At 44.4% G+C, this 24,188-nt stretch overlaps 1 protein-coding gene across 1 annotated transcript in view; it reads left to right on the top strand.

The window, feature by feature from the left end:
• Positions 1-23,539, top strand: part of SMOX (spermine oxidase) — a 43,872-nt gene extending 20,333 nt beyond the window's left edge. Inside the window, exons 2-7 of the mRNA XM_088524983.1 lie at positions 3,523-3,757; positions 7,551-7,777; positions 14,110-14,283; positions 15,390-16,089; positions 21,775-21,935; positions 23,137-23,539. Of these exons, the coding sequence (XP_088381109.1) occupies positions 3,550-3,757; positions 7,551-7,777; positions 14,110-14,283; positions 15,390-16,089; positions 21,775-21,935; positions 23,137-23,274 (1,608 nt within the window). The 5' untranslated portion in view covers positions 3,523-3,549 and the 3' untranslated portion in view covers positions 23,275-23,539. The remainder of the gene's footprint in view (positions 1-3,522; positions 3,758-7,550; positions 7,778-14,109; positions 14,284-15,389; positions 16,090-21,774; positions 21,936-23,136) is intronic.
• The last annotated feature ends 649 nt before the right edge of the window (positions 23,540-24,188 follow it).

Raw genomic sequence — 24,188 nt, 5'->3', positions numbered from 1 at the left:
CAGAAAAGGTGTTTCTTTATTGTGTCAAGATATGTACATCAAAGTGAGAAGCAAAATGTTTTATGGAATGTATATGTCCTGTAATAAATCCTAAAGACATTTGCATTGAGAGTCATTTCAGTTCTTCTGAACAGTTTATAATAGCTCAAAAGTAAGGAAGGGGTAGACAGATTAAAACTTATTGCTTCTTGGAGGTGACTAGGATCATGTGTGAAGGTCCTTGGCATGGAAAGGATGCAAACAGGGTATGATTGCTCAGTGTTTCTCGTAATGTAGTTTCAGAGAATGTCAATGGTTGCCATCCAGTAGTGGTTTGAAACCACCAAAGGACATGAATGTTTGCGTAATGTTAGTAGACTGAGGAGCTCCTCACCACAGAACTGCTGTGAAGGCCAGGAGCATTAGAGGGCTTCAAAAGGAGTCAGCGAATTCAGGAGGGAAAAGTCCAGCAACAGTTGTTATGCTGCAAGGCCTTGATAGGAGCTGCACCTTAGGATGTCCCTAAAGGACTTGTTCTGGAGGCTGGTTTTGGCCAGAAGAGGGTCAATCCTGTTTGTGCAGACCCCAGGCTCTTTGACATGACTTGTTATGGGAGCTCTTGTCTACCCTTTGACGTCTGTGCAGGCTTGGAACAATGTAGGGACCAAGAAAAGTTGTGGCTTCACTTTGACCTCGAAGGTGACAGTGGAAGATGGTGAAGAAACAGCTCTTTTTGGGAGGCCGAGGTTCTTCCCTTTGTCCTGTATTGTGAATGAAGTGATGCTTCCTTTTCAGTTATCATATATATGTATATATATATTTAACTAGAATGCTGTCTGCAGTGTGTTTTGTGTGCGCCTCTCTTGACGGGTGGTCTTATCTTTCCTATCAACCCCTGACTAGTAGGGATTTGATCTACACATCACGGAGTAGTTCCTGATTAATTCCCAAGGGAAGCCCTTCTTACTGTGGAATAGGACTGCTGTGTTCCTGTTTATCTGAACACGTTCTGAAAATCCACTTTCAAAGTGAATTAAGATAAACACAGAACCAAACACTTCTGGCCGAGATAAGGAATATCAGCAGGAGGAATGAATCGGAAGTGAAGCAAGCAAAGACTAGTTCTAAGGTGTCTGCAAGAGAAAACTTGACCCATTCCATCAGGAAAGGTGTCTTTGCATCTTCCTCCTCCTTGCCTCTTCCAGAGCTTTACTGTTGCTTTCGGAGGGAAGCAGGGAAGAGAGTGTTCGCTGCTGCTTTTTCAAACTGATTTACTGCTTTTGGATCCTGCTTGCTTGGGAATAAGTCCAGTGCCTGGGTTTGGCTGCTCCTAGCTTTTCCTCTTGTTAAATGACCACGATTTGTGATTCTTGCCATGAACTAGAAAGCACTGCATGCTTGACGTGTTTGACTCCTGCTTGGGAATAACTCTCCAAACCCTCGTGGCTGGCTGCACATGATAGAGAGCTGCTAGCTCAGGTCCATCGGTCAGGAGGTGAAAACAGTGAGATCTGACTGATGTAACCACAGGTGGAGGTCTGTAGTGTGGCTGCAGCCAAAGCTAGCTATGTGTCATCCTTGATGCTGTTCAGCAGCATTTGGAACATGCTACGTTGGCAGAAGCAGAGTTCGTTACAGCACTTTGCTAAAATCTCTTGCAGGCGAGCCCAAATAGAAAGGTTTGGGCTGAAGTTTCAGCGTTTGAAATAAAGCAGTTTCAAAATACTTGTGAAGAGTACAAGCAAGACCATTTTACTCTTTATGTCACTACTTTAATGACTACTGACTTCAATCTAGTGTCCACCCTACTAAGCAGAGCAGGACGCACTTTGTCAAAATATATAAATGCTTTAAGATTGTAGAATAAGAGGTACTCTCCAAATGAAAACACTGTTTTGTCCTTCATTAGTACACACAGTCACATGCTGCAGTAGCCCAGCAGTGTCCTAAGAACAAAGGTCTGATTCTTGTCCTGGAGGTGCAAAGAGAGGAACAGTAGTCTTTGATGTTGGCCAAGTGTTGGGAGTCTGGAAAAGTACAAAGGGGATTTGGGAAGAGCTCAGAAGGAGTATCCTCTGTTGCTGTACTTGTGTGTGTTTTGTTTTGTTTTAACTCACCTTCAGTAGGCGGTGTGTTGGGAGAACAGTAAAAAGGCAGAGAATGTTGTGCTCACTTTGTCTGAATCATTGGGCATCAGCTGATCCAAGGGTTGGTGGATCTTGGACTTTGTGTGTCTCCTTTATAAATCAAGAAGAAGTGTCTTCTTGAATCTGAGTAGAGTGCAGGTCTTCATATCCTGTTCTTGGCACTCTTGAGGACAGCTGTAAAGCTTCCACACTAGACAGTGACGTTTGTGTGTAAAGACGTCCTACACAGGGTCCCTGAAAAAAGGTTAAATCTTTCTTGCAATGAGCCTGGAAACACTGACCATGGCTGATGGTAGCAATGGTGGTGACTTTGGCCTTCTGTCTTTCTGGACAAGGCCTGATGGATGCTCTGCTTCCTGCCAGGTGTTGTGCCTTTTGGGTTTTCTTCGTGAAATAACAAACTTTGTTGGTGTGGATGGGAGCTGTGATCGTCTCTGAGTGGGCATATTTTTCTATCTCATGGCTGCTAAATCAGAGCCTAAAATTTTCAGTGGAGAATGTCCACAATTCCTCCACATTCTCAAGAGCATGGATGCAGACAGAGACAGAGTATGGATTTAGGCCAGGTACTAAAATAAGGCAATAGGATGTGAAAATAAGAGTGTACACCATCATAAAGGCGGCCTCTAGGAGCTGCAAATAAAAAATAGCATGGTCCTTGAAAGACTGGTTGGACATGTTGAGTAGATGGAGGTAATATCAATCCAGTGGGAACTGGTATGGATTCAGACTTCTCTTCATCTGATTATAAGGCTGATCCTGATGTGGCAGGATGGTGTTGGCTTGGGGACTGTATCATGCGACTGAACTATTTTGCTGGCCGTCGTTGGCTTTCATCAGCTGAAGCACTTTGTGTGTCTGTACCATTCCTGTAATGATTGGTTTGACATCCAATCTCCATGCTTCAAGCTAAATTGTCTTTACCGAGTCCTGTAGTTACAGGATGTGAAGCTTATGCTTTGTGGTTGCCACAGAGGCACAGTGAAGCTCCATTACTGTGGTGTGGAGCTCCTTGATGCTGGGGACGTGGTTTTCTTTTTTTCTTCTTCTTTTTTGAAGTCTTTACCACAAAATTGCCACTTCTGGAGGTTATTTAAAGATATGGGAGTTCAAAAATCCTTTGACTTCTCTGGAAATAGCAGCTCTCTATCATGTACATGGTTGCAAGAGGGTGGAGGCTTCTGGATTTCCCAGTATTGGTGCAGCAGACCAAAAAGTTGTTACACCTCCATCTGACCTCAGTTATCCTTACTGCGCATCCCATTTGAAAGGCTGGTCTAGTTCACAAGTTCCCTTTCTTTCCTGCTGGACATTTTTTTACAGGCTTCCATAGGATTTTTAATCACAGAGACTGTTTGCCACGTTCCCTGAACACGCTTGTTTGTTTTTTCCATAGGTTCCTTAGAAAGAGAGCTTGGACGGCATGCAAAGTTGTGAAATATCTGGAGACAGCACGGATGATCCTCTTAGTAGTGGCCTACGGAGAAAACGACAGCCTCGAATAGTAGTTATCGGTGCTGGGCTTGCTGGCCTGTCTGCTGCAAAAGCGCTCTTGGAAAGTGGTTTCACGGATGTAACTATCCTTGAGGCGACTGACCGAATTGGAGGCCGAGTTCAAAGCGTGAAACTTGGTAAGAGCAGTATTTTGGTAGCAGTGCACTGGGTTTTTTTTTTTTTTTTTCTTTCTGAATTCTCCTAGCAAGCCTTTGTGTTGTTATTAAGCTAATTTGGCTTGGAAACCTACTTTTTCAGTCAACATGCACATGCAGAAGAGTCCTTGAGGTACAAGATTATCTGGCATGTGACTCCTTGGGTTTCCTTTAGGGTGGATGGGCAAATCTGGGCTGGTCTGATGATACTTTAAGATCTTTAGATGGAAGACTGCTCCAGAGGGGACCATCTTTCCATAAAATGAAGATCTCGGTGACTGTGTCCTGCCTTTAGAAGAACTCACTGTAAAAATGAGAAGTGCACTGTGGTTGAATAACTGTATCTAGACAGTCTCCACCACAGCTTTTAAGCTTGACTCTTGACGAAGAGCAGTCAGGAAATCTCTGGCTTGAGAACCTCCGTTTCTCTGTGACTTACGTTACTTGCAAAGGGGTGAGCTCAAAGCTATTCTGTTTCACAAATAGCCCCATTCATTTCCCTAGAGCTAATTTACTGTGTAAGCACTACCCACTGTGAATCAGGCTGCTGGAAAAAAAAACTCTTCAATGTTCCTTTTCATCCTGCTTTGCAGATTTCCTACCTCTGTGGCTTCCTTTTCCAGCATGTAAGAGAGGTGCAGGCACTAGATATTTTAATCCTGTGTCAGTTGGATGGACCTGTAAAATTTCTATGTGCGAAGATACTGGAACAAATATTATCCTTTACAGTATGGTACCTAGAAGGGCTTTGCCTGTCTCCTCTCTGCAGGAGGCAGACAGCTCTTCATTTTTACTGAATTTCTTTCCTAATTTCAATTAACTAGTTCTGCATCTAATCACACACTGTGTATTTATTAACTTCAGCCTCTTGCTGGGCTCCTTGCTACCTCCTAGGTCCCTATGTCTTGTACTGCATTTTACTCCACGCACTTACCATAGTAAGTAAACAGTCGTGTCCTATGGATTTTTAGAAGGGAAATGAATGAAAAGGCAGTGGGATGAATCTAATCTCCACGGCCTGCGCAGGGCAGTTTACATTCTGTTGAGACTTGGCATAGAGGTTCGGATAGGAAGTGTGTCCTTTACTCACAATGTGCTGTATTAAAAATATCCTGTGTCATGGCTAGAGGAAGAGGGAAGTGTTAAAAATCTGAACTCTTCAGAGAGCAATAAATATTTTTGTCAGTGCACCTGTGGAATAATTCGATAGTACTAATAGAGAGACCACTGCCCAGAGCACCAAGATTGCACCTGTGGAGGGCTAACTATGCTTATTTCTCACATTTATCTTCCAAAAAACTCTCCAGAAGTGGATCTTCTGAACTGTCAATATACTTTGATCTGCTGGTTGCAAAGGAGTTTAATATTAGACTTTTCTGGCCATGCTCCCCTGATATAAAATGTGATTTAAACCTTCATCAGAGATACGATGGCAACTTCGCAGAGCTATGTCCTGGTACTTCCACTTCCACTGAGCAATGCTGTATCTTGAAGAGGTTAGCATTTTCCCTTACTTCAGCACCAATTTTAAAGTATTCTGCTACTAAGCCTAGAGGAATCGTTTACATTTCCAGAGGTTTGATCCCTCATCTCTAACACAGGTGAGGCAGAGGGTTTATGTGTCTGTGGCTTGTAAGTGTGTTTCTTGTACATGACATATAACATCTGTATCCGCTGCAGATACATCACGACAGGATGCCTGAGGAGTAGTCAGGGATTCAAAGGGAAATGTGAAAGTTCCTGTGCATATTCAGAAGGCTTGATATGAAATTTATGCATTCCTTTGGAAAATTGCTGGTATGGTATATTGTTGTGTATAGGCCTGTTTTCACTGCTGCTTGTGTGTAAATAATTACATTCACAGAGTAGCAGGCAATTTAAAAAAAAAAAAAGTTCTTTTTTTGTGGTTGTTGTGTGATTCATTCAAGGTAGTTTAATATTGCAACTGAAATCTGCTAAAGCCGTTAAAGTTAATGAGTTTTCTCTGTTTAAAAAAAGTTTGATTTTACACTTTCTAATACCTTGTCATGTAATTTACACTAGCTAACAACTGGATTATCTACTTGGGAGGAATGACAGTGAGTTTCTGAGCGTTGCAGGCTAGGTGGGTTTTTGAAGTTTTCTCGGTATTGGAGTACGTTCCACATAGCCTCTGAACATGGGAGACCTTGGACAACATCACTCATGTTACTGAGCACCATTCGAGAGGGACCTGCTGGTGATTTGGGCATTTCTTGGAGACACAGTGCAAAGACTTGCCTGTAAGTCAGAGCGAGGTCCAGGGGGACTGTCAGTGTAGCCAAGGGCCAGCTCCTGACACGAAGCAGCAGTTTTCCTGCTGCAGATCCGCTCTGTGATGCCTCGCGTGGGGATTGTGGTGTGACAGGGTGACTGCCACGTGCAGTATTCATGAGCCTTGTACCTTCAGCTGCCAGCAGTCATTTGCACCAGGCTAGATGGAATTTGTGGTGCCTTAAATACCTGTGCTTTGATGCTGCACACCTTGAAACATGTGCTTTATTTTAGGTATGCATAGAAGTCTCTGCACTCTGGAGGCCTGAAACACGTATTTTGGTCACCGTGCTCCTTAATGATGAGGTGGTTGTCTTTGAAAAGTGAGGCATGTGGGGGTTTCCCTTAGAGGCAACGTCTCAGCTGGAGAGAGGCGTTTCTTGGGGTGTGCTCCCAGTAAACCTGGATGCATGGGTATAATGCTGCAATGTTTTTATTCTACTTGAGCATCTGTTTGCGTGTTAAACAGTGTGATGGCTGGTAGCAGCATGTTCCTTCCTCCATCAAGCAAGATCCTTTTGAGAGTGAAAGCCTTTAGCCTGTTAACTACCCCACTTATTCTTACTCACAATTCACATGCCTCTACAGAACCAGTGACACCCTGTGGTGTCTGGGATGCTGACAAGGAAGACGGCTGATTTGTGAGATCTTTTTTAAAACAGTTAGCTTTAGACTTCTGAATGTGATTTAAATTTTCAAAGGCATAAATAGTAAAATATAACCTAGTTTGTCATTTGGGGAATGGAAGTGTATTTTTTTCTTTTAGATTGCCCGAGGCATTTTTATAAATAACATGCATTTTTAATCACAAGACAGGGTTTAGTATGCAGGCCAGTGTTGCTGTTCCAAGGTAGTCCTCATTTTTCCTGCATCGCACTGCTTTTTTTCCTGCATCTGGGTATCTGTCTCCTCCTGTGCAATACAGTAGATATTTGGAGTCTTCAGGTAACCTATATATGTTCTTTCCCTTCTGTGTTGATATTTGTGTAAGTATTCTCTTATGTTCTGTTCGAAACAGTGCAATGTGGATTCTTACAGCTCTTCTCCTTTACTCCCTCACCCACCTCTCACTAGTGTATAGCTTGCACGAGCAGTACATCCTCTACTCTCCAGTCTTGTTCTTAGGTGCAATTTTATAGAAGATGATATATAAAGGCCAAGTAGCAAGCATAGAGCAGCTGGCAACAACCACGATAAGAACTGGGAACCTAAAAGATTCCACATTTCACTGTAAGTGTCAGAGGTGACACTGGTGTATCTTTACTGGAAACATCTCGTCTAACATTATATCCCAAAGGACTGGTTTGGAGAACACTGATGTTACCTTCATGTAGCAGGGAAAGCTCTACTTAAGTGATGTTCAAACATGTAATGTCCTTAGGCAACTGTTCTGGCTTTGCACATGTGTGTTTAGGATTGATTGTGACACACTTCCACAAAAATGGGTTTCCATAACTCATCTGCTTGATTTATATTCCTGCAGAGCACGCCACTTTTGAACTGGGAGCTACGTGGATCCATGGTTCACATGGAAACCCAGTCTATCATCTAGCAGAAGACAATGGTTTACTTGAGGAGACCACTGATGGCGAGAGAAGCGTTGGCCGGATCAGCCTTTACTCCAAGAATGGGGTGGCTTATCATCTTACCAACAACGGACAAAGGATCCCGAAAGATGTGGTTGAAGAATTCAGTGATTTATACAACGAGGTTGGTACTCAGCTGCTCAGTCAGGTTGTAGATTTGTCTGAAACACAGGGGCTCCAGGTACTGGGCAATAGTAGAAAACTGGTCATGTTTTTTCAACATTACATTTGCTTTCATCTGCTTAACTCTTCCCCATTTAAGCTCCCTGGTGTGGGATGTTGTTAGGATGAACAATCTTTCTGCATTTGTCATCAATTTAATCACTTCCAGCAACTTTTGCTGGGGTGATCCAGTCATTTGCTTTCAAAAGTTGGTACTTAATTAGCAGGATAAAGTAGGGATCAAATTACTAAACAAAGTAGAATGCAAAACCTTAGCAACAAATGGATATTGTAGCTCTGTGGCATTTTATTGATGTTATAAATACCATTGCGTGCTGCGTAGTATGCCAAAGTCAGCGCAGTGTTGCAGGCATTGAAAGATTTCTTGCATCAGAAGGAAATCAACATACTTTCCAGTAGATTCAGACCAATGGGGGCTTTGCTTTCAAGCTGTTTTTGCTTCTGCGTCATGTTCAGTGATGACCCCTTTTGTTGTAGAGCAGGGCCTCACTGTATGACTGCAGAGCAAAATCAAAACAAACTACACACGCAGAATATAAAAGCATTAAAAGGGAAGATTGCAGTGTCGAAATGCATGTTTAGTCTCTGCTAAAGAAGCAATAAGCTGATGGTAGGTTCCTTGACAGGAAGGACCAAATCTGCTTTGATGGAAGCTGGCATTGCTCTTGTGATGCTACTGTATTGCTATCAAAGGGAAAATGCAGTTCCGTGTGTTGACTGATGTGTTGAACTCCTGTGCAATGGAAAGATGGATAATGCTTCCATCTGCTTTCATGAGCTAGATGCAGCTGTAGGTAGAGTGGAGGAGAAGGAGGAGGCTTGCCAAAGTTCAGCTTGGAGCTGGAATCTGGGATGGGGTGGCACAAAATCACTTCAGCTGTAGAGGGGAGTAGTAGGAATTTCAAACAAACCTCCTTAAGGAGAGAGTTTAGCATGAGAAGGAATTATTGGACAAATGAAGGTGGAGATAGTTTGTTTTTATCTTTTTTTCTTATTGATGGATTAAAATCATTACCACAATCAATTGGAAAAAGGGGTTGGATGAGTCTGGAGCACAGTCAACAGCAAATAAGACTAGAAAAGAGAGGGAGTAAGTGAAAACGCTGCAGTGAGCAGCGTTAATGCAAGTAAATGGATGGAACACCACCAAACTGCAGACAGTGCTCGATGATCACCATGTCTCAAAGAAACCAGGAAAATCTCCAGCAAAGGGAGGTTTCCAGGGGCAGAAAGACTCTGAAATAGAAGAAAATACAAAGATGAGAGCTGCTTAGTTTTGAGATAGAGCTGATAAGATAAAGGCTATAACAAGGTGCAGATGTTTTAAAAATGATGAATTGGGGTAAATCTATCCTTTCTTTTAAAAGAAGGGGAAGGGGGCAGCCAGTGACATGAGAGAACAGCACATTAAAAGTTAATCTTCTTTACATAACACCTAATTAGCTTATCGTTGCCACAGGATATCTTTATTGCTAGGAGACAGCAAAGGATTTCACATTTATGGATTGTAAAAATGTCTGCAGCTACTCTCTGCCATAAAAAATGTGTAAGGGACAGCATGAGCCAAGAAGAGGACATCGGCCAACCTCTAATTGCTTTTGATGGAGAGGCACTTTGTGTTCCCTCTTCCTTTGCAGCATGCTGGCCTTTCCGAAGCCTCTTGTCCCAGCTTTGGGGTGCCAGGCTAAATGGTCTTTAGGGATTTAAGAGAGATGAGTGTTTTTTTTTTCCCTTTCTTTTTTGCTGTGCTGTTTTGGGAAAGTGGGAGTTAAGGCAAGTTGTGCAAAGTGCTGAAAAGCCCTGGTTAAGAAAGCCCATGTGAAATACAAGTGTTGTGGCGGCTGTACAGGCGGGAGCGCGTGTGGCCGGCACGTGTGCGTCTTTGGGGACTTTTTCCTTTGGCATAAAATGCTGAGGAGGTTTCTGTTTACGCATGTTGAGTCACTGTGCTGCGTCTCTGCTTTTTTTTTTCCCTCTCCCCTCCAGATTTGTACATTTTCACCAGAGCCTGTTCCATCGTTTTATTTTCTGGTCCGCGTTTCCAGTAATCTTGCTTTAGCTGATGGGGAGGTGGGTGCTGGGGAGAAAAGGTGGGACTTGGGGCTTCAGTTCTGTGCCTCTCCTTTTATTTGGAGGCAGGATTTTAGTAGAAAGAGATGCATTTGTCACATCCTGAGCTTACCACATCAGCAGGGCAAACAGCACTTTTGCAGCTCACACCAAGTGCTGAGGTCAGGTGTGTGTGACAGACTTGGCACCTGGCCTTGTAGGAGCTCCCAGTGCCTTCTCGGGACTCTTTGTCCTCAGCAGTCCTGGCATCGTGTCCCCTCTTGCTGCATTTCCCTTTGCAGAAGACTGCGTGGTAGCAAAGGCTGCAACACTGACCGTCCTGACCCGAAAAGAAAAAAGAAAGGAAGGGGAAAAAAAAAAAAAAAAAGCTGCAACCACGTGATGCAAACCCTAATCAGGACTGGAGTACTGGCATTAACAGTGGAAAATGCAGTCCTGAATGAACGGGGGCTAAATTTGCCACAGTACCCATGCCAGCCTTGCCGCGTGCAGCCTGCTTGCGTCCCACGAGCACTGCCCTTGTTCCTGAGGCTGCTGCTGTGGGCCTGGATCCACCCGGATCCTCCAGCCCTGCTTCTCCACCTGCATCGCCTTACCGCAGCGTTCAGACCCCACATTCTGGTGGATACAGAGGGTCCCCCTCCAGCTGGAGCCTATATGGAGTTCAAAGCACCCCAGTGCCTCCGGAGCCTGGGTCATTTGGAAAGTCCTTACGCTTTTTCCAGGCACTTATCCAATTTTTTGTTTTAATTATTACTTTGGCTTCTTCTGTACCAGTTTTGCTTCATTTTGTTTGCAGTAGCCTGAATTTTTCGATAGCTGCAGGGGTGTCTCGCAGAAGCCTTTAATTGGTCATGAGGAAGCCATGCGATGAGACCACTCATTTCTGCAGCAGAAAAGACAGTCAAAATCTTCCTGGTGACTAGGGTGGCCTGGGTGCTTCTCCATGAGGGCACCAGCAGAGCAGCTCCCTGCATTTCCACCCACACCCTTGCCAAGCAGCGCCTATCACAGAGGGCATCAGGCCTGCAGTCAGCAGGACGGCCACACGGTCATAATCTTCCTAATTTAATGTTCCCAGGTATCTGCGAAGGGTGGAAGGGTTGAGTGAGTTAGTCTGGCGAAACTGATTTAAAAAAATGTGCCTTTTTAGCACTTAGGCTTTTCAGCAAAGACACCATCCCCAAGGGCCTGCTTTCCCAGAGCCCTTCCTCCCTTTAGCATTCAGCTAATTAATAGTTTTCCACCCTTGGCACCCCCACCCTGTGCTGGGCTTGATGCCATCTCCGATTAAACTCCAGCACCTGGTGTCCCCTTATCCCTTAGTCAGCAGGGCTGAAGGGCCACCGAGTGTCACCGTTCCCTCTGTGTCCCTCTATTGCCCTGACAGATGTCTGGCCTAGGAACAGCCTGGTCCTGTCTCCTTCAGGGGTTTTGCTGGCCGGGGATTAAGTCACTTGAGTGACCAAAAGACAATGCTGAATATTGTCAGTGGCTTGGACAGGAAGGAGCGTGGATGGGGATGTGCTTTCCTGCTCTCCTCCAGTGCTGGAAAGCTGCTTTATTTAGATTTGTTCTTGCTCAGAGCCTGCCTCTTCCTGTGGCGGATGAGCAGATATGTATTAAACATGTAGGTGGAAACCTTAGGGCAATAGGGAGGACATCCCTGATAGAGCCCATACTAGAAAGCAGGAAGAACATCTAAGCCAAAGAGGAGGCATTTTAGGATTTAAGACATTCGGTTAACGCTGTCTAAGCTTTACTGTTCAGCCACTTTGCCCCTCAGGATTGTATGCGAACCCTTGGTGTTCAGGATGGCTGTTTGCCTCAGAAAGGCAGGGATTTGAGATGTTCTGCAGCTTTTGGTTCCGTTCATGGTCCTTGTGGATGCGCTTCTGGGTCCGCTTGCTGGGCCCAGTCTGGAGGAGCTGCAGAGCGGGCAGTGAGTGGGTCCTTGCTGGGAGATGTGAGATGCCTGCAGTAGGAGGCAGGAGCATACACGAAGGCAACCTGTCCTTTTTTGTTCTCTCCCTGCTGTGTCAGGTCTGTGGTTAGGAAGAGTCGAGCCTCGGCTGCACATGGTGCAGTTGTCCCTGTTGGTGGGCACGGTGCCCTCAGTTTTGATGCATGGCCATTTTGTAGGGTAAATTATAACATCAGCAGAACATCTCAGGGGCTTCTTGACACTGCCTGTCACCAGCCTTCACTTGGTGTTTACAGCACAGGGAAGTGCTCATCTCTGCTCTTTCCTCCATTGGGCAATGAGGAATACAATGCTTAATAAAAACATGTCCATGACTCACTTGGCCTTTTGGCCAAGTGGTAACTGGGTTTTAATACAGCTTTGCTTGTCTTGTGAATGCGTTATCTGCTTAGAGTGTGCAATCGGCTTAGGAAAGCTGAGCTGCATCATGCTGACGCAAGGTCTATGCAGCTCATGCTGGTTGGAAGTGGTTGGGGCTTTGGAAAGTAGGAGACCTGAGGACCGTGGGATGCTGCGACTACCAAAGAGCTTGTCACATTGGCAGCTATAGAAGAGACTGTTTCTTTTTGTTTGCTGAAGTCTTCATGCCAGTGTAGGGCATTGCTCCCAGCCTTTCTTACCTGGAAATCTTGGAATGGTTCTGGGTCCAGTCAGTTTCTGCAGTTCTCTTCTATCTTCAGTAGTTCCATTCATTTTTTATGATAACTATTTCTCCCTTCTTTATTTATTTTACTTTTCCCCCTGTGTCTTTCTACCTCGGTTTCCTTAGTATCCTTTACTGTTCCCATCCACTCACCAGCTTCCTCCTGCCATGCATTTCCCCTCACCACATCCCCTTGCTCATCTTCCTCCTCATTCTGACTCCTCAAATACACTTTACTTCTAAAACCTGAGAGAAAATCTAAATCATGTCAAGCTTCAGGGGAGCATAGGAGATAACTGGACACTAAAACATGGTGCATTAGCCAAGTCAGTAGCCATTAGGGAAGCTTTGGGAGACTGTGGTGGAGAGGATGGCACAGTTCTGCCAACTTCCTACCAGACATTTGCTTTCCAGTGAACTCACCATTACCGAATACACCCTTATGAACTGTCTCCAAAAAGAACATGAGTTGTAATCAAACTGTCTGTGATGGGAAAAACTCACCAAGCAGGGATCTTGCCATGCTACTTGTAAAAGCTCTGTGCACCCCTGTGGCTTAATATAAAGGAGAAAGTGGCTCATTCTGGGCAAACAAGTTATTAATGGGATGAGTTGCCCTTCTGTGAGGTGCCTTTTCAGAGTTTTCTGGTGTGCTGGTACAAGGTTTCTTAGAGTTTTTCTATGGAAATAAAGGCCATGATTCAACTGCAGTCTGTTCTGAGGATCTTGTGGACAGAAGTACATACTGCTCCAGACAGCCACAAGTGGATGGCCAGGGTAGGTGGTTGTTTTCTTTATTTCTGCAGAAAACTGGTAAAAAAAAATATTGTGAAGATCTTCGAAGAGGAATGATTTGTAAGAAAGGGATCTTTCCTGTGAGACCATCTCAGGCTGACTCCTGGTGGTGGTATATTGAGGAAGTCTTTGTTTTCCATACTTTTTTTTCCACTTTTTATATTTTATCCATACCTTTTTTTTTTTTGTATTCAGCAAGTAAAATGTGTGTGCGCACAAAACTCCTTTGCTAAGCCTATGCTTGTTACTTCCTATTTTTCGGGGGTCCACGGGAAGGTAAATATCAAATCAAATTCTCTAAGTCTGATGGATTCCTGGCCATCATTGCTTAACAGCTAAGATAATGGAGAGGGGAAAGGCGGGTTCCAGGTTAGAGCAGTCCAACATGTGGGCCCTGCTACCTGTGAAAGATTTTAATCTTAGACCAGAAATTGCACCTGACACATTGAGGTTGGAGGGGAGAAGAGCACATGGGTCTTAGTGTGTGTTCAATTCCAGAAGACTTTGGATGGGGAGTGGGGTTGACCCAGGTAATGTAGTGACAATAGAGTCAAAAATCACATGTACCAGAGCCAAGCCTGCCCCATAGAAAAGCTAAAGCAAGAATTTTGATTTCCTCATATCAAAAATCTGCCCTCATTCTCAGCTACCTGATTTAGGAGTCTGGATCTCCGGGTCTGGCTGAAGGAGGTGACCAGCTTTTGGACGGAGGAAGAAGCATGCCACGTGGGGCTTGGGTTCGACTGAGAATCACTTTGTCTTTCTGTCCTGTCTCCGGCAGGTCTATAACTTGACTCAGGAATTCTTCCAACGAGGTAAACCAGTCAATGCTGAGAGCCAGAATAGTGTGGGCGTCTTCACACGGGACGTCGTGCGCAAACGTGTCAAAGCCGATCCGGATGACACGGAGGCTGTCAAGAGGCTGAAACTAGCCATGATCCAGCAGTACCTGAAGGTGCGTGCAAATAAAAACGTAATGGCGCAAATAAAAACGTAATGGTCATTCCTATTTCAATTATAGTGACTTAATGGTTTATGAAATGAGGCAGGGGAGCCAAGTGACACTCTGTGACGCGGGTAAGTTTGTAGCATTCACTAGTCACAGGTGGAAACCTGAAGCAAAGAGAGGTAGAGACTGTTGAGTCTTGTCGGAGGTCTATGCTGAGATGCTCAGATGAGATCCGAGGCATCCTGACCACTGTTCTAATCTATCTCTATGTCCTCACCCAAGACCTTGTGTATTAGGGTACTCCACATTTTTCACATAGTGACAAGTTTATTGCCTTAGCCATGCAGCATTATTGATGATGATGATATTAGTCACCTGCATGGATATATCAGGTTCGCATGTTTTTTCTGGTGATTACTTCTGTGGTTGCTGCAGTTGGAGACTTTTCTGTAATTCTTGCAAATCCCTTCTAATGTGTAATACCTGGGAATTACAAAGCTTCAGATACTTAAGGCTATCAGATCAGAGCAGCTGCTGAGAGAATGTGGATCAGCTGTTGTCTCAGCTGAAGTCCAGTACAACTTGGACCTTTTTTCTAAAAAAAAATTGACTTGTTTGTGTCCCATCCTAGTCCTGGAGGGAGATCCCTGGCCTACACTGCGATGCTCCACAGGGAGAGGACACTGGGCTTTCCAGGCTTCTCAACACAGATATTACAGATTGGAAGGGCCTGGATAGTTGGCCAAAGGGTGAAGCATAGAACTGTAATGTTCCCTCTGCGTAAAATACTTGTCTACAGAATTACAGTGGGGGAATGAATGTGGCTCCAGTGATTTGAAGCCCACACTGTCAAAATCACTATGTTCCATGCATCAGCATTGTCAGTAGAAACTTATCACAAGTCAGGTCAAACATCCTGCTTTTGTTCCAGGGATTGATGCAAGCTACAGCTTTGCCCAGTAGTTCTGCTACTATTAACAAATAGGTTCTGAATCTGAAGCTTTGGTAATCACATCGAGTGAATCAGATGTAATTGTCTCGCATTCTGACACATTTCCCTTTTCTGTGCTTTTGCTTTGTGGCAATGTTGCTTTTGTGTTGCTTTTCCTTAGGTAGAGAGTTGTGAGAGCAGCTCCCACAGTATGGATGAGGTCTCACTCAGTGAATTTGGGGAATGGACCGAGATCCCCGGGGCTCATCACATCATTCCTTGCGGTTTCATTAAAATCGTGGAGATTTTGGCCCGCTCCATTCCCGAGTCTGTCATTCAGCTCCGCAAGCCAGTCAAGTGCATCCACTGGAACCAGTCAATCAGCAAGGAGATTGAGCGGGTAGCTGACCACAACAGTGACCTCCCTGAGGAGGACAAGGGCTCTGATGTCTTCGTGGAGTGCGAGGACTGCGAGTTCATCCCAGCTGACCACGTCATTGTGACTGTGTCTCTGGGAGTCTTGAAGAAACGCCATGAGAGCTTGTTTCATCCTCGCTTGCCCGAGGAGAAAGTGATGGCCATTGAGAAACTAGGAATCAGCACAACCGACAAGATCTTCCTGGAGTTTGAAGAGCCCTTTTGGAGTTCTGAATGCAACAGCATCCAGTTCGTCTGGGAAGATGAGGCTGAGAGTGAGAGCTTGACCTATCCTGAGGAGCTGTGGTACAAGAAGATCTGCAGTTTTGATGTACTCTACCCACCGGAACGGTACGGCTATGTGCTGAGTGGCTGGATCTGTGGAGAAGAAGCTTTGATTATGGAGAAGTGTGATGATGAAACTGTGGCAGAGACCTGCACTGAAATGCTGCGGAAATTTACAGGTCAGCCATGCTCTCTTTTATTTGACAAGTGGAAAAGAGGAGGAGAGTGGGTCTGAGGTTTTGAATTACTACTGGGAAGGAAATACATTAAAATGATCTTTAGTTCCTTGGCATTTATATCCCCTTAGATGGGCTATGAAGGTTCTTCAGGGGCTTAGATGTGCCTGAAAGCTATCTACAGAGAGGCTGATAACCAGGTCGGCAAGTGGTGGGCTGAAGTGCCCAAGGATTCCACATACTCTGATTTATTTAATCGCAGACAACACTTCATCAGCTGGAACTGTCAGAGTTAGGACTCCTGAGGACTGATCTCAACAGTGGAAAGCAGCAGAGCTCTACTAAAACTAATGAGGTTGGATCAAATTAGGTCCTGAGGTGTGGTTATTGAATCACATCCCTGACATCTATTCATCATGAGTCCATATGGAAATCTCATTGACCAAGTGTCCATTGGTTTCCAGAGTTTCCGTTTCTGGGTGCCTGACCTAAACATTGCAAAAACTTCAGAGTGATTTCACAGGTACTGAGTGCACATCACATTAAAGGCAGCAGTTGGAGCAGCACATGTGTGCTGTGTTGAAAAAATGCAAAATGAGAGCACTAAAAGCTTTGGTACTTGAACAAGTCTGCCCTTAATTTGTCTGCAGACACTTCTCTAGAGTTTGCAGAGCTTTCCAGGGCTTTAGGTGTCTATAGAGTTCTTTGTGACCTTCAGGTGGTGGACACTGTACAAGCGTATAGGGGAAGTTCTGAAAGGAATGGTGATTGATTCTTTAGCAGCTTTCCAAAAAGGAAGTTTGATTTATACATAATTGCAAGCCATTACAAAAGCAGTGTGTTTTTACAAGGTTAGATGTATTTTATATTATTATAGAGATGAGTCTCCTGATTATATCAGCAACTTATATCTTCGAGCCTCTACTAGCCAAATGTCATTACCCAGCAAGTCTGCAGCCTTTCCCTCTTTTCCATGGACCTCTAGTTGCCTAGAAAAACTTGCCTTCACACGTTTAACTTGCCCTTACAGACCATTTGCTACAGACAGTTCTGAGGCCTAGAGAAAGAGTCCTGGAAGCTGAGGACCACTTGCATGACTGTCTGCTGCTAAAGGATATATTGTGCCTTCCCAGCCTCTTTAGAAAGTATAGGGTAGAGTTTGGTTTCAGAAACTGTAATGCTAAAACCAAAATTGAATCCTAAGTTAGTGTAAGTAGTGGCCTTATGGTGGAGAATTAACCTCTGCTTCTAATACCTCTGCTGCTGTATCCAGGCAGCTTCTGATTCCCCAGCTGATTTTCTTTCTTTCCTTTTTTTTTTTTCTTTTTTTTCTCCTTTTCTCTTCTTTTTTCCCAGTGGTTTTGGGAAACCTTGTGTTATACTGCACTACCAGTACATACTTGCTTTCTTTCTTCCTGACCTTGGCGGTCCAGCTGCTACCCGATGCAGATGTAGCAGGAGCCTCTTCTGCTCTTTAAGGCCAAGTCGTTCTAGTGATGACATCTCCCAAAGTGTGTAAACAACCTTGTTTGTTGCAGCTCTTCTTGCTTAAAAAAAAAAAAAAGTTTCTTTTTCTAAAATACCTGGATTCATTTTTGAGGATTTGGTTCTTTAGGTCTTTCTCACTGTGGCAAATGGGAGTGTTCTCTACCTCTTCCTTCCTGAGCTCCTTTGCTGTTTTTATAGTTATTGTTATTGTTTGCATGTGTTGGACGTTCCTGTCTTCCTCTCAGGCTAGAAATATGTTGGCACTGTGCGGTCAGTACGTGCTGCAGTTGCTGTTCCAGCTGATACTGCACCTGGTTTCTGTCCATCAGGCTGCATGAGTTCCATCTCAGCCTTCTGCTAATCCTGGATTATCTAAGCCCTGAAGAAATTCAGACTGATTTTTCCCCCTTTCCCTATAATGTACTTTTTTTTTCCGCATAAACTGAGACAGGTCTCCTCTTTAAGCTGCTTGAAACTGCAAGGAGAACATCTGTCCTTGGGGCACCCATTCCATAGCATGGCCCATTCCACGTTTTGCCCCAAAGCTTGTTAGTTCGTAGAAAACCCATGCCTAGTCTTTCAAGATAGCCTTGCTAAGGTAACTTCCTCTTGCTCTTGGGGGCTTCAGGGAGCATTTACTTTTGTATGTTCACATCATTTTTTGTAACATGCATGTTCTGGGTGCAAATCATAGAATCATTAAGGTTAGAAGGGACCTTTGGAGATCATCTAGTCCGACCCTGCTGCACATGTAGGGTCACACAGAGCACGTGGCACAGGGTGGCATCCAGGCAGGTTTTGAAGATCTCGAGAGGAGACTCCACAGCCTCTCTGGGCAGCCTGTTCCAGTGCTCTCTCGCCCTCACTATCAAGAAATTTTTCCTTAAGTTTCTGTGGAACTTTTGGTGTTTCAGTTTGTGGCCGTTTCCTCTAGTCATATCAGTGGCCACCACTGAAAAGAGGCCAGCACCATCCTCCTCACTGCCTCCCTTGAGATATTTATAGACACGGTTAGATCCCCTCTCAGCCTTCTCTCCTCCAGGCTGAACAGGCCCAGCTCCCTCAGCCTCTCCTCATAGGGCAGATGTTCCCAATCATCCTTGTAGCCCTTGAGGCTCCTACTTCCCTAACTCTTAACCCTTTTTTACAGATTTAACGTATTAAACATGTGAGTTTCCACCTTCAGCTGTGTTTTTCTGATCTGTTGCCTTGTCCACTACCTGCCCTGACTTCACAGGGTGCTGGACCAGTCCTACATTAAATTCTTTCTTTTAGGCAGAATGCTACTTTGACCTGGGAATTTCTGTCCATGAGGAGATTATTTGCCTCTGTGACCTTAAAATTCACATGCATGGTTAGTGTAGTGGATTATCTGGCTTTGCTGTGAAAACTCTCAGGATCGTTCTGACTTAAGAACCATTGACAATTACAGCTCTTTAGAACTGGATGGCTGAAAAGCATAGCATCCTCTAAATCTGATTAAATGTTATGCCTTCAAGCAATTAGACTTCTTGTACGAGTTTCTTTGTTGGCTAGGCTGTGAGAATTGGAAGCTAGAGTAATTGCAGGCCTGCTTCCCTCTGAAGTACTCGAATTTGTCAGGCTGAGCCTGGAGGTGTTGTGTGGGGATTCTTGCTGGGAGAGGTGCTTTGTTCTCTCATTTTCCCATGTATTTTCCGGATCTCATAGTGAGTATGAGCTTTTAGCTTTCTCAGTTGTCCCTGTTTTCCATGAGAGTTTCCATACTTCCATCTCCGTGCACAAGGCAGACTCTCTGCGGTGTTGTACAGCAGGATTTCCAAAGATGCTCAGAGTTACATCAGAGCAGATCACATACCCAGGGTGCTTTGAAACCTGGTCAGAATGGCTTCATGGTGCCTAGTTCCCACCTGTTTCTAAATGCTGATCTGATCTGAAAGCTTTGCACAGACTCCAGTGGTCCTCATAGCTTTAGATGAAGACTGCCAGATTTTGGAGAAGCTTAAAACCAAACCTATTTCTATGAGAAACAGATCTAGAGACAGTAAATCAGCTCACTTATCCTACTTCCTATTTAAGTGTCAAAGGTATTTGGCTTTGCAGGTTCTTGTGTGGGTGAAACCATCTACAGGAGAGGATGTCCATGGTGTTATTTGCTTTCTGATTAGTTATCCTCTCTTAGCTTAAGACTTAAATTTAGGTCTTTATGTGTGAATTGGATCTCTGAGTTTCTACTTTAATCCATGATAATCTTTTTGAGGTAGGAACAAAGCAGCCTTCTATCTGTTATCATCATATTACCCACTGACTCCTGTACTAGAAATCTAGGTACTGCGATAGTGAGAACAAGTGCTAGCTACATAAGAGGCATCACCTCTTATGTATTGTGGTCTCCTGTTATTTGAAAATACATAAAGTGCTTGTTTTTGTGTCATGCAATGCAATGGAAGACTTCTTGGGCCCCATTATCTCTTGTGTTGTCTAACAACATTCATGGTATGTTCCCCTGAGCTCTCCCACAACCCTTGAAGAGTAAAAAGTGACAACTGTTCCCTTGACACACCGGAGAGGTGCCTGCTTGCAGATCCCCTTGGGCTTCTCGTTTCCATCCCAGTAATTTCTGCTTAAAAGATTCTTGAAGAGCATATTTTAGATGTTTGGTTAAGTTTATACTCCTGAAGCAACATCCAGTTGCAGTATGTATTTATTGGTAAGGTGAATTTATTTGCTGGTCTGTCCCATGTTCTGATCTGCAGGCTAATGGTTAAAAAGTGTTGGCAATGGATTTGCAGTAACCCAGCAAAACTCGGAAGAGACCTTTTCTGTATGGCTTATATTTCATGGTTCTGTTGGGCACACAATATTTCTAAAAGGGATGTCCAGGGAAATAATAACCTGCTCCTGATTTTAAGGGTTTAAAGACATGACTAATCTAAATTTCTATTTAGTAGAACTAAATAATATAATACCTAGCTAGTCTTTATGATGTATTTCTACCCCTTTCGTAAGTCCTGGTGAAGAAAGTAGGAGAGTTTAGATTATGTTCTCAGTAAGCTAAGCATGCTTAAGCATTGCAGAGTCAGGATCTGTGTAAGACACAGAAATGTTCCAATTATTCCTACTCTTGGTGCTGACGGTCTCCTAGACTCAAACAAAGTACCTGAACCTTGCCTGGATATGTGAAGTCGCTTCAAAGTGGCCTGAAGCGTGAGTCTGGGTTCTCCTCCGGAGAGAATTCTGCTTTGTTATAGTTCTGTGTACCTCATCTCTCCCATTCCCCTCTTGCCAGGTCGGATAGAATCACAGGACTCCAATAAAATCAGAGTCAGTGACACCGACTAGGATGGTTTCAAGTTGTCCTAGCGAGAGGGTCTCCAAAGTATGCCCCTCTGTACTGAGTTCTAGCCAAGTTATGGTGCCAGGAGGCAGGCTGCCTTGGCTACAAGCCCGGGGTCCTGTACTCTCTGGGGTGAGATGATCATGGCACTACCATTGGTTCACTCAAGTGCTCTCTTTGGGTCCGGTGTCCTTGTAGCAGATGAACTTGTGCAGCCACCTAGAAGCCCTGCTTCCAGCTTCATAAACATTCTTTCACTTCCCAGTGTGTCCAACAAAATGGATCTGTTGGATTTTAGATAAACTTTGGGAGGCAATCAGGTAAAAGTTTGAGTAAGGTCTGGAGAACTTTCTGTCAGGTTTTCCCACACTTCTGCAAAATAAGGATTTGCCTTCTCCTTTGTCTTCTTCCATCCTTCTCTCCATTCCCCTCTGGAATGGATTACCTAAACACCTACTTTAGATAAGGCACCCAACTAAATGACTAAAATGAATGATACATGTGATGACTTGATCACCACCATACTCTCTCTGAGGCCAGTGGAACAGGAAATGTCCCATATTTTCAGCCAGACTCTGCCCAGGGTTACCTGGAGCTCCTCAATCTCTTAAGAACATAAGCATCTTAATGGTATTTCCCAAAGTGGAAGGCTACAGGCCAGATGCTTGGCATTAAAAGGGATGCTATTTCTGTTATATAGATATTTAGAACTCAGCAATAAAAGAGATCTGTTTTAGGGCATCTTTCACGCAGTCCACAGGCTCTGCTGGGATGTGTTTTCAGTTAATGGGTCTGCATGCACGCTACCCCACACCTTGCACTGACGTTACTGTGTTTTTTTAATCTGACACTTAGTTTTTTGTCTTCTCTTGGTTGCCACCCAGGGAATCCAAACATTCCGAAACCTCGCCGGATCCTGCGGTCCTCCTGGGGCAGCAATCCCAACTTCCGTGGATCCTACTCTTATACCCAAGTTGGGTCTAGTGGGGCTGATGTAGAGAAACTTGCTAAGCCACTGCCTTATGCTGAGAGCTCCAAAACTACTGTAAGTATGGCCCAAATTTGCCCTAGACTAACAAGAAGACTAACAAGAGATTGGGAGAGTGGTTGAAAGAGATATTCTCTGATGGGCCCTCCCAGGATGTGTTTTCCATTTTTTAATATGTACCTTAGTGGGCAAATGATGCCTGGAGGATTTTAGCTCTTTGATGACTGGAATCCCAACACTTCAGAGAATGCCCTCAGCACTTTCTGAAATTATCAAGAGCTGGGCATCCCTGTGGCTGTTGCCCCTGAGCAATTGTGATCTCTGTTTTGATGACTTTTGTCCCTATGTGCTCAGTTTAAAATTGCTTAGGAAAACTCACGTTATTCTGACACAAAGCGTAGCCTGGATGTGTAGCATTAATTTCATGACCAGTGCTAAAGGGTTAGTGAGGTCCAGGCCTTGGCTGAGGAGTTGTGCATGGGTAGGGGACAGTGAATTTGTTCCTCAGAAACAGCCTTTGCTTTTTGGATATAACATGAGGACTAAGAGCGTGCCGCTGAACTGATGGGCAGTAACGTACTAAGCCAAAGTCACTCCCATCATTTAGGGTAACGAGTCCATATCCAAAGGTGGTGACAGAGTGAATATGTAACCCCCAAGCAACTCTCTGCTTCCTTGACCTGAGTACACCATGTCATTTTGTACATCACAGAAGTCCCTTAAAGATAGCAGAGGTTTTAGGGGTCTTTCTGAGCCTCTTAGCAGATATGCACTTCTTCTGGAAGTGAGGAGTCTGAAATCTGCCTCAAAAGTGAGTCGGCACCAATTACAGCAAACATGGAACTATTGACAGAAGGGACAATGCTTGCTCTTACTGCGTGAATTTTGAGGCAGATCTGTCTTTTCCATCTGAAATTGCAGTTGTGAAAAAGAAACAACAATTCTTCAAGGCTGGAGTGTAATTTTGGGGGAGTGAGGAGCAGAATCAGCAGAGGTACTCTGTGAATTGCATGGATAACTTTGAGGGTATTGGAGCAACCTAACTCCAAGATGGTGCCATGGCCAATGGTACCAAACTAACATATGTGAGCTTGGGATTCCCAGCCATGTGCTGTCCTACCAGGTTGGGAATTTGAGAACTGGCACTCAGAAAACATTGCGATCAACTCACGGCAGGAGGAAGTTCTGTGCTCGTTGTGCCTCCTTCATGCCTGAGTGCTACTGTCGCTGAACTTCTATGTCTGTCCCCCATCTCCAGCCCATGCAGGTGATGTTTTCCGGGGAGGCCACACACAGGAAATACTATTCCACGACCCACGGTGCTGTGCTGTCCGGGCAGAGGGAGGCCGCTCACCTCATTGAGATGTACCAGCATCTCCTCCAGGGCCGGAGCTGAAAGGTCCCGTGCTCAAGACCACCACCAACGCCCGGTTCTCCTGCAGGTGTGTCGAGGGGTTCTTTTGTATTTCAGTTCCCAGTAGAACAACCTTTTATCTTTTTATATTAAAAAAGACCCTAACTGTTTAAAAAATTAGTCACCAGTAGCTTCATTTGCGTGTGCTGTATCGTTAATGGGGAAGGGTGCTTTTTCTGTCCGTAAACTGTTCCTCTGTCTTAACCCTAACTGCACTTTCAGTGCCTGTCAGGTTTTAATTTTCTTTTTTTTTTTTCTGTATTGTAAGTGCCTTCTATACTAAAATAAATGTTGTAATAAAAAAAGTGTGTGTTTTGGTAGTTCCTGGATATTCTTCTCAGTACAGTTGGATTCAATGATCTTGAAGGTCTTTTCCAACTACAGTGATTCTATGACCCTGTTGTTTGTACCTCATTTCTCCTCTTTTCAATTTATTAGGGGATTTTTTTTGTTTTGTCTTTTTGTTTTGTTTCTATTCTACAAAATCTGGAATAGGAGGATCCTGAGGTAAGTCTGGGTATTCAGCATACCTTATTTTGGGGAGCCACCTGTGTCTGGGGAGCCACACTGCAGAGTCACACTCATTTCTGTCGTCCAGTTTAACTCTGAACCTGCTCTGCTGGACTAATTTCAGTCCTTTTGTGGGAAGATGTAAGAGGAGTCGCAGCACATCAGAGTGGGAGGGTGCACAGCCTTAGGGAAAGCAGCATCCGAGACCAGCTCTCCCCATGGTCTGGAGAAGCATCGTCCTTGGGTGAGCTGGACAGCCCATCTCCATCCGAGAAGCACCTCCAGCAGTGACACTTCTTGCGGCAACTCAGTCAAATTGCTACAAAATTCACTCGAGTTTGCTTGAAGACAATGGCTACAAACAGAAGTTGACTAAAAAAAGGGAA

Source organism: Tinamus guttatus, unplaced genomic scaffold, assembly GCF_059628265.1.
Source record: "Tinamus guttatus ecotype Peru unplaced genomic scaffold, ASM5962826v1 Tinamus_guttatus_pri_ptg000218l, whole genome shotgun sequence".
Taxonomy (NCBI): Eukaryota; Metazoa; Chordata; class Aves; order Tinamiformes; family Tinamidae; genus Tinamus; species Tinamus guttatus.
Note: the sequence above shows the minus strand (reverse complement) of the source record. Positions and strands in the feature narration are given on the sequence as shown.